A 10,000-nucleotide genomic window follows, 5' to 3' on the forward strand; every position below is an offset into this window, starting at 1 on the left:
GCAACACGTGGAAATATGCATGAAAGAGCACATGAAATGTATTTGACTGGTTTTGACTATTCCCTCATCAGAAATAGTAAAGTATTTCTGATAAAGATATAATCGAAACTGTTGAGTACATCTCTTGCGTTGTGAAAATATTCATTTTCGTTCATACCTGTTCTACGGCAACATGGGTGAATTGCTAAATAAAGTCACACAGAGATGATGAATAACAAAGTGACGCAATAAATTCTTCATAACCCAGCGCTGTCGTGTCTGGCTCGTCTCTTGTTTCTGCAGTTAGTATGCTTACCTCAGTGACGTCATGAACCCTTGTTTTGTCGCAACTTATGTACGAAACAAATTCGGTCGGTGTATCACTGTTTTTTTTTTCTTTTGGTTATATCATGTATTGTCATTTCCTGTCCTTAATTTTTTCTTATTACGTTAAGATTTATTCATCAATGGCACCTGATATTTTGTTGTGGATTGATATTACATCCATGCGTTGTTTTTTCATGGTCGTAAGATATTTTTTGCATGGATATTGATCACAGCCTTTATTTCGCTCTTTAATCCCTGGCCCATGTCGGGATATCGTAGCACCATCTCACACCTCCAAGGCCTTCCCTACACTGTTTCTCTCCCTCCCCAGTGCCGCCGCTAAGCGTGTGGGTGGCGTACACAGACTACACCTCCCTCCTGTGCCTCTACTCCTGCACGGCCTTCCCCGGGCTGCGGGCGGATTGGGCGTGGGCGCTGACCCGCACGAGGCACCCGCAGCCGAGACTCATGTTGCGGTGCAGGAGTAAACTCAGAAACCTGGGAGTGAACGCGGCGAAGTTTGAGCGCATTCCACAGAACGACGTAGTGTGTAAGGAGAACCGGAGTTAGGAGTGCACGGTGAAACTAATAGCGTCCTTCTCTTTTTTCCGTTCTTTTTGTGTTTTGTTATTATTATTTTCAGGCAATTTTCCGTCTCTCTTGTTCTTATCTCTATTTCCAGGCAGTTTATTTTTTATCCTGTAGTTTCCACGTTCACAAACCTCTCTATTTTTTGTGTAATAAAATTATTTTGAAATTATTTATTCTTCCGGTTTTAAGTGTTTTCTCCTATGCCTTAATATTCTGTTTACTGAATATTTATTCACTGAAGTTGGTTTAAACAGATTTACCAGCAAATACACGTTAACGTTTTGGATGACAGAAAATACCAATGTTTTTTCAGCCGATTTTATTACCTGCACATGGAGTCAGCAGTATAACATTTCGTATACTGAATATGAATTTCGTGGGAATATGTGATTGCACTGAAATGCATTGACTGCATGGTTGACGTTTATCAACAATGCCTAGTAGTGGCTAGTTCAATTTTTAAAGGCAAATATCAGCCTAGTCACCACTAGTATCCTTTAGAATATACATTTTTCACAACACAAACATGAAACATGAAACTCCTAAACAGTTGATAAATGTTCAACCTTTTGTTGCACTTGACTTACACTGATGATACATGTCGCTGAATACAATAAATATGCATAGATGTACATTTATGAAGAAATGAAGACTGGGCATAGCATGTTATGTGGTCCCTTTATGCTGTCGAAGCATGGCATCACAGGTTACGTTATTAAAAATCTTATAACCGAATATTATCTAATCAAATCAATAACTAAATCTTAAAATCTGAACAGATCGTAATTTCTTTTGGTTAGAGTTGCGTCTCACACTTTGTTTTCTTTGAGAAATGTTTTCATGAATTCGGCCAAGCGTCTGACGTCATCAATGGTGATGGCATTGTAAACCGAAGCGCGGATGCCACCAACCGACCTGATGGAGAACATAAGCATCGAAATCAGTGCCGAATTCTATCCAGTTATATCAACCCTATCGAGATAACTAAGCTTGTATACACAAGACAGATGTATTGTTTATAGCACTTATCATTTACATCTAACTTCTGAGATTTAACATACCTGTGTCCCTTGAGAGAAAGAAGTCCCTGGGAGGCAGCCTGAGAGATGAATTTCGCCTCGAGGTCGTCTTTCCCGCCTTCGCCCACCCGGAAGACGACGTTCATCCGGGATCTGCAGTGGATATGCGAAACGGACTTAAATTTTGCCGTGTACACGTTGTTCCTTGAATTTTGATTTATTTAAACATTGTTTTCTGACAACCATATTTTGAATATAAAATTACTTATTTACGTATATTTGCAGGTGATATGTACTTAAAATAAATGGAGCTATTAATTATTAGTATCATGCTATGTCAAAACAGAAGAAAAAAATATATGCAACCAACGTATTATCATTCAAAATAAAGTCGCTAGAGTTTGCCCAACAACTGTAATAACATGAACAATGCATCTTAAACCTCACACCACCACAAGAGAGACTTTGTAAAAAGAAAAGCTCACTTAAAAACTCCTCCACACTACATTCTCCCCGACTCCTACTCACCATACTGTCATTCCCCAACAATGAAAACGCATCTTACCTCGCGGCCGCGTCCACAGGGTTGTTATAAAACCCGTTGCTCTCGTCGATAACGGAATACAGCATCTTACTCTTCTCCAGCGAGCGTCTCTGCATCTCGTCGAGTCCGCCTTCCCTCTTCACCCACGCCAGGACCTCGCCCACCACGTGGATCCTGAGGCCAAGGGAGGAAGGACGGGTGAGAGGAATGGAGTGGTGATGGCGGGAGGATGTTTATTTTCTCTCTTTTTTGGATTAAACGTCTGGTCTTGAATAGAGTGGGTTTCAGAAATATTACTTGGATTTTATGATTTTGCATCCTTGTTTGTCTTTGAGTTCATAATTTTAATGTAGGTAGAGCTCAACATACTAGCTGCATATCCTCTATACTTTATGGAAGGCAACTCTTTCCTATAAAAAATACTTAACTTGGGAAACTCTCGTATTATTTTCACCACCATTGTGTGTTCTTGGAAATTCTTTATTTTAAGGTTGATTTGCATTTGAACTTTTACACCCTTAATAAAACTTAAACACGTACCTCTCCTCTTTTTTTAAACCAGGTTCTTCACGGAACGGAAGTAATAAGTTATATCAGGGGAACGGAAACCGCACACAGTCATTCGAAACGTGACATCTTCATCAAACGTAGTAAAGAGGACGTTCAGTGACGTGTGAGTTCAATGTCTTTTATGCACTGGAAGCGTCACACGGAAGGAAAGGAAGGGAAGGAAGAAGGGAAGGAAGAGAAGATAGGGAAAGGAAGTGAAGGGAAGGGGAAGGGAAGGTAGGGAAGGGAGGGAATTGGTAAAGTACGTACTGGAAAGGAGGGGGAAGGCAATGTAGGTGATTTCCCTGGTCACGTTAATTTCAGGGAATTAAGTTCATTTACGTTCATGGAACCCGTGACGTTTCCCGTCCGTTAAGGGCCACGGACGGTCATTTACTTAATTGAAGTGAGGACATTCAGTTCTCTCTGCCTTGGCATATTCCGTTCCTTCCTTTTCCCTTCCTCTCCGTTCCCTTTCCTTTCATTTCATTTCCCTTCCTTTTCCCTTGCCTTTTCCTTTCCTTTCCTATTTCCTTTCATTTCCTTTTCCTTTCCTTTCCCTTTTCCTTTCTTATTCCCTTCCTTTCCTTTCCTTTCCTTATCCTTTCCTTTCCTTTCGCCTTCCTTTCGCTGGCCTTCCGGTTGCGTTTCCTGGCCCGTCCTTTCCTTTGCCTTAGTCCGTTCCTATTCCATGTGCCTGCCTTTCATTCCTTTCCTGGCCTTGTCACTTCCGTTCCCGGCCTTTACTTCTCGGTGCCAAGTTCCTTTCCTTTCATTTCCTTGCTGGCCGTCCTATTACCCTTTCCGTGCCGGGCCGGGCCGTGGCCGGAAGAGGCCTTTGTCGGGCGGGCCGGGCCGCTCGGGCCCGGCCGTGCACGGGCCGGGGCCGGGCCGGGCCGAGGCCGGGCCGGGCACGGGGCCTGGCAGGGCCGGGCGGGCCCGGCCGTGCGGGCCGGGGCCGTGCCTGGCCCGGGCCGGGCCCGGCAGGTCCGTGCCGGCCGGGCGGGCCGGTACGGCCGGGCGCCGGGCCGGCTGGGCCGGGCCGGTCGCGCCGGGGCCGGGCCCGGGCGCTCCGGGCCGGGCCCGCCGGGCGGTCCGGGCCCGGCACCGGCCGGCGGGCCTTGCCGGGGCCGGGCCCGGCCGTGCCGGGCCGGGCCGGGCCGGGACCGGCCGGCGGGCCGGGCCGGGCACGGCCGGGCGGACCGGCCGGGCCGGGCCGGGGCCCGGCGTGCCGGGCGGGTCCGGGCCGGCCGGGCCGGGCCCGGCCGTGGTGCCGGGCGGGCGGCCAGCCGGCGCGGGGCGGCGGGCGCGCGGCCGCGGTGGCCGCGGGCCGCGGGCGCGCGCGACGCGCCCCACAAACGCGCGCGCCGCGCGCCGCGCGCGCGGAGCGCTCGAGAGCGAGAGAGAGCGCGCGCGCGCGCGCGCGCGCGGCGCGCGCGCCCCGCGCGCGCGCCTGCGAGACAGAGACCGCGCCCGCCCCGCGCCCGCGCGCGCGCGCGCGCGCGCGGCGCGCGCGCGCGGCGCGCGCGCCGCGCTGCCCGGCGGCGAGGGGGGGGCGGGCGGGAGCGCGGGAGGGCGGGAGGGCGGGGGGCGGGCGGGGCGGGCGGGCGGGCGGGCCGGCGGGCGGGCCGGCGGCGGGAGGGCGCGCGAGCGTGCGCGCGCGCGCGCGCGCGCGCGCGCGCGCGCGCGCGAGGCGCGCGCGCCGGCGCGTGCGCCGCGCGCGCGCGCGCGGCGCGCGCGCGCGGTGCGTGCGCGAGCGAGAGACGGCATAGAGAGCCCGACGCGCGCAGGCGCGCAGCGCGCGCGAGCGCGAGCGCCGGAGGGCAGGACCTTGCGCAAGACACCTTGCGCCCGAGAGCGCGACAGGAGCGCAGAGGGAGCGGGCGCGGGGGCGGGCGCACGCGCGGCGCGGCGCGAGCGGAGAGAGCGCGCAGCGCGCGCGCGAGCGCGAGCGCAGCGCTGAGAGCGCGCGCGCGCGCGCGCGGCGCGCGCGAGACCGCGAGCGCGCGGAGCGGCCGCGCGCGCGCGCGCGGCCCGCGCGCGCGCGCGCGCGGCGCGGCGGGCGCGCAGCGACGCGCGCGCGCGCGGGTGCGAGGAGTGAGAGAGTGAGAGAGTGGGAGTGCGTGGTAGCTCGCTCGATCGCTTCGCTAGCTCGCGCCTCGCGCGCGCGCGCGAGGCGGCGCGCGCGCGCGCGCGGCGCGCCCGCGGCGCGCGCGCGCGCCCCGCGCGCGCGCGCGCCCGCGCGCGCGCCCGCGCCCGCGAGCGCGCGCGCCAGCGCGCGCGCGCGCGCGCGCGCGCGCGCGCGCGGCGGCGCGCGCGCGCGCGCGCGCGGCTGCGCCCGCGCCGCGCGGCCGCGCGCGCCGCGCCCGCGCCCCGCCCCGGCGGCGGGCGGGCGGCGGGCGGGCGGTCGGTGCGGCGGGCGTGCGGGGGGAGCGCGCGCGGGGGCGCGCGCTCGCGCGCGCGCGCGGCGCGCGCGCGCGCGCGCGCGCGCGCGCGCGCGCGCGCGCGCGCGCGCGCGCGCGCGCGCCCGCCGGCCGGCGTGCGGGCGGGCGGAGGGCCCTTGCGCGCGCGCGCGCCCTTGCGCGCGCGCGCGGCCGCCGGCGCGGGCGCGGCAGCGGGAGCGCGCGGGCTCGCGAGCGCGCGCGCCGCGTGCGCGGGCCGCGTGAGCGAGCCGCGCGCGCGCGCGCGCCGCCGCGCGCGCCGCGCTGCGCGGCGCGCGCGCGCGCCGCGCTCCGCGCGCGCGCGCGCGCGCGCGCGCCCCCGGCCGGCGGGCGGGCGTGAGGCCGGGCCCCCTTTTGCGCGCGCGCGCGCCCTTGCGCGCGCGCGCGCCCTCGCTCGCGCGCGCGCCCCTCGCGCCGCGCGCGCGCCTTGCGCGGATCGCCGCGCGCGCGCGCGCGAGCCGCGAGCGCGAGAGCGCGAGAAGCGAGCAGCGCGCGCGATTGCGCGCCGCGCGCGCTTGGCGCGCCCGGCGCGCTCCCTTGCGCGCTAGCGCGCGCGCGCGCGCGCGCGCGCGCGCGCGCGCGCGCGCGCGCTCGCGCGCCGGCGCGCGCGCGGCCAGCGCGCCGCGCCCCGGCCCGCGCCCGCGCGCGCGCGCCGCGCGCGCCGCGCGCGCGGCGCGCCCGCGCGGGCGCGCCCGCCGCCGCCCGCGGGTCGCGCGCGCCCGCGCGCGCGCGCCCGCGCAGCGCGCGCGCCGCCCGCGGGCGCGCGCGCCCGCCCGCGCGCGGGCGCGCCGCGCGCGCGCGCGCGCGACCGCGCTCGTCGCGACGCGCAGGCGCGAACCGCACGCGCGCCCGCGGCGCGCGCGCCCGCGGGTCGCGCGCGCCCGCGCGCCGGCGCCCGCGCGCGCGCGCGCCCGCGCGCCGCGCGCAGCGCGCGCGCGCGCGCCGCCCCGCGCCGCGCGGCGCGACCGCGCAGCGCGACGCGAGACGCGCGCCGGCGCGCGGCGCGCGACGCGCGCGCCCCGCGAGCGCCAGCGGCGCGCGCGCCCGCGCGTGCGCGCGCGACGCGCGCGCCGCGCGCGCGGCGGTCCGAGCGCGCGCGCGCGCGCGCGCGCGCCACCCCCCCCCCCCCCCCCGCGCGCGCCGCGGCCGCGCGCCCGCGCGCGCGCGCGCGCGCGCCGCGCGCGCGCGCCCGCGCGCGCGCCCGGCGCGCGCCCGCTCGCGCGCCCGCGCGCCGCGCGCCGGCGCCCGCGCGCGCGCGCCCGCCGCGCCGCGCGCGCGCTCACCGTCCGCCCGCGCGCGCGCGCGCGCGCCTTGCTTGAGAATTTGCGACGTTCTGGCTTCGCCCCGGGCCTTTGTCACTTAACTGGCACCCGGCTAGAGAGCCAGAGGGGAGAGAGCGAGGCAAGACGAAGACGAGAACGAGCAGAGAGCGACGAGCGAGCAAGAGGCGACGAGAGCCGAGCACCAGAGAGAGAGAGAAAGAGCAAAGAGAGAGAGCGAGAGAGAGCCCGAGAGAGAGCGAAATTAAGAGAGAGATTGAGAGAGAGAGACAAGATTTACGCATTCATTTACACTCCCTCTCCCTCGAAAGCCAACCAGAGCCTTACGCGAATGTCGGCGGCGTGTTGTAGAGGGACTTGTTCTTGGCCATGACGGCGTAGTCGAGGACGGAGGGGCAGACGGGGAGGGGGCTGCCCAGGAGGTCCTCCCTCACGATGACCACGGTGACGCCGGGGCAGCCGATGTTCTTCTGGGCGCCGCCGTAGATCACGCCGAACTGGAAGGGGGTCAGGAATTACTCGTGCTGTAAGCATCGTGTGTTATCCTTGAGGTGATAATTTCTGGTGTTATTCTTTAGTGCTGTTTCGTAGGAAAGAAAGGTGGTTTGTTTATATTGTATATTCTATTTGGATTTATTAATTCATTCATCGATCATGAATTGTTTGTCTGTCTGTCTGTCTGTTTGTCTGTCTGTCTGTCTGTCTGTCTGTCTGTCTGTCTGTCTGTCTGTCTGTCTGTCTGTCTGTCTGTCTGTCTGTCTGTCCGGTCTGTCTGTCTGTCTGTCTGTCTGTCTGTCTGTCTGTCCGTCTCTCTCTCTCTCTCTCTCTCTGTCTTTACACTTACACACACACACACACACACACACACACACACACACACACACACACACACACACACACACACACACACACACACACGCACTCACGCACACACTCACGCACACGCACACGCACACACTTTTTCTTTTTTTTAGGGGTGCTGAGATGAGGCATGAGTTTGTTTTTTTGAAAGAAATGAAATCTATTTGTTAAGTATCCGGTCAAATATTCCAGGAGGTTTCTTCAGAACCCCTTTTCTTGTTTTCCCAGAAAAAAACAAAAGAAAAATCAAAACTTAAATTCTTACGACCTACTTTAAAAACAAAAAAAGATAAAAAAAAGCGGAAACAAAGAGGACAAACAAGGGGAGCGAAACTTCAGTTTTAACCCTCGAAAAAAGGCTATTGGAAATAAGGATTGGAAGAATGTTGGAGGACAGTCAACGAGGCTGCAGGGGTTCGGAAGGACTGTTGTGCGCAGCCGCGAGGAAGGGAGAGGCGGTGAGGGGAGGGAGCTGGGAATCGTGATGGGAGAGGAGGAAAAGGAGGGTCGTTGCAGGAGGAGGGAATGAAAGGGAGCGAAAGGAGGGCGTGAGGAGGAGGGAGTGAAAGGAGGGAGCGAAAGGAGGGCGTAAGGAGGAGGGAGTGAAAGGAGGGAGCGAAAGGAGGGCGAGCGAAAGGAGGGGTCGAAGGAGGGAGTGAAAGGAGGTGAGCGAAAGGGAGGGCTTGTGAGGGGAGGGTAGGGAGTGAAAGGAGGGAGGCGAAAGGAGGGCGTGAGGAGGAGGGAGTGAAAGGAGGAGGGAGCGGGAAAAGGAGGGGTAGAGGGAGGAGGGAGGTGAAAGGAGGGAGGAAAGGAGGGGCGTCTAAGTGGGAGGAGGGAGTGAAAGGAGGGAGGCGAAAGGAGGTGGAGCGAAAGGAGGGCGTGAGGAGGAGGGATGAAGAGGGAGGGGAGCGAAAGGAGGGAGCGAAAGGAGGGCGTGAGGAGGAGGGAGTGAAAGGAGGGGGGAAAGGAGGGGAGGGGCGAAGGAGGAGGGGTGGGACGGAGAGGCAGTGAAAGGGAGGGACGTGAAAGGAGGGCGTGAGGAGAGCGGAGGGAGTGAAAGGAGGGAGTGAACGGAGGGAGCGAAAGGAGGGCGTGAGGAGGAGGAGGGAGTGAAAGGAGGGAATGAAAGGAGGGAGTGAAAGGAGGGAGCGAAAGGAGGGCGTGAGGAGGAGGGAGTGAAGGATGGGGTGAAGTGAAAAGGGGCGAGGAGAAGGAGGGAGTGGGGAGGAGGAATGTAAAGAGGGAATGAGTAAAGTGCGGCTGAGAGGCGACGCTGAGAGAAGGAGGGAACAGACCGAGGATGTAAGGGTGAAGCGTGAATGAGGGGAAGTGACAAAGAGGAAATTAAAAGTGTGTGAGTGAAATATACCGTTAAAAGAAGAAGAAAGAAGTATGAACTGTGTGAGGACTAAGAAATAATCGTCTAAGGAGTTTGTGAGAATGAAGTAATCACTGTATACAGCGTGTGAAAGAATGGGGCTTTCCAGAAGAATGTGTGTCGGAAGTATGAATGAAGTGTGTTAAAAGGTCTCTGTGAAAAATAAGGAATAATCGAATGTATTGAGAGAAAATTAATTACGAAGAGTGCAAGTGTGTAGGAAGTATGGATGAAGTGTGTTAAAATGTGTGTGAAAATTGACTGTATTAAAAGTAAAGAGTGTGCAAGAATGAAATGAAGAGTATGTGATAACAAAACAAAAATACAGAGTACGTGAATCAGAGTATCAATTCATAAAAAAAAAAAAAAACATCCACTCAGTTTAACTAAACTTTGATTGGAAAAGAAACGTTCCAAGTACCTTCTACAGTCTCATTAGCACAGTAGTACACATAAGCCGCCTCAGGGTCCAGTTTCCAGCTCGACTTGCCCGGGATGGTCGTGTACTTCTCCAACTTCGGAAGCACCAGGTTGACGGAGCCGTATTTGCTGGCCTCTTTGGCCGCTTTGCTGGACCACGAACCTGGAGGGAGGGGGAGCAGGCTTAAGGGTGTGGGGGGGAGGGGGGAAGAGAGGGAGGCGGGGGGAGAGAGGAGGGGGAGAGGGGAGGGGGGGAGGGGGGAGGAAGGAGGGGGGAGGAAGGAGGGGAGAAGGAGGGGGGGGAGGGAGAGGGGGGAGGAGGGGGGAGGAGGAGGGGGGAGGAAGGAGGAGGGGGGGAGAGGAGAGGAGGAGGAGGAAGGGGATGGAGGAAGGGAGGAGGGAGGAGGAACGAGATGGAAGGAGGAAGGAGGAGGAGGAGGAAAAGAGGAGGAGGAGGAGGGAAAGAGGAGGAGAGGAGGAGGGAAGGAATGAGGAAGGAGGGAGGAGGGGAAGGAGAGATAATGAAGAAATATTGAAGGAGAAAGAGATATAGATAGATAGAATATATATTAATATATATATATATATATATATAATATATTATATATATA

At 59.2% G+C, this 10,000-nt stretch overlaps 2 protein-coding genes across 2 annotated transcripts in view; one reads left to right on the forward strand and one right to left on the reverse strand.

Annotated features, from left to right (window-relative positions):
• LOC119599380 (apolipoprotein D-like) overlaps window positions 1-1,556 on the forward strand; it is a gene marked incomplete at its 5' end in the record, with an annotated part of 6,423 nt that extends 4,867 nt beyond the window's left edge. Inside the window, 1 exon segment of the mRNA XM_037949152.1 lies at window positions 638-1,556. Within this exon segment, the coding sequence (XP_037805080.1) occupies window positions 638-876 (239 nt within the window). The 3' untranslated portion in view covers window positions 877-1,556.
• The window catches only part of LOC119599182 (probable phosphoserine aminotransferase), a 14,557-nt gene continuing 5,756 nt past the window's right edge, over window positions 1,200-10,000 (reverse strand). Inside the window, exons 4-9 of the mRNA XM_037948929.1 lie at window positions 9,362-9,552; window positions 9,045-9,122; window positions 7,058-7,245; window positions 2,482-2,634; window positions 1,959-2,069; window positions 1,200-1,812 (exon numbers count right to left, since the gene is read on the reverse strand). Coding sequence (XP_037804857.1) covers window positions 1,707-1,812; window positions 1,959-2,069; window positions 2,482-2,634; window positions 7,058-7,245; window positions 9,045-9,122; window positions 9,362-9,552 — 827 coding nt within the window. The 3' untranslated portion in view covers window positions 1,200-1,706. The remainder of the gene's footprint in view (window positions 1,813-1,958; window positions 2,070-2,481; window positions 2,635-7,057; window positions 7,246-9,044; window positions 9,123-9,361; window positions 9,553-10,000) is intronic.

This window comes from Penaeus monodon, chromosome 42, assembly GCF_015228065.2.
Source record: "Penaeus monodon isolate SGIC_2016 chromosome 42, NSTDA_Pmon_1, whole genome shotgun sequence".
NCBI classification, from domain to species: domain Eukaryota; kingdom Metazoa; phylum Arthropoda; class Malacostraca; order Decapoda; family Penaeidae; genus Penaeus; species Penaeus monodon.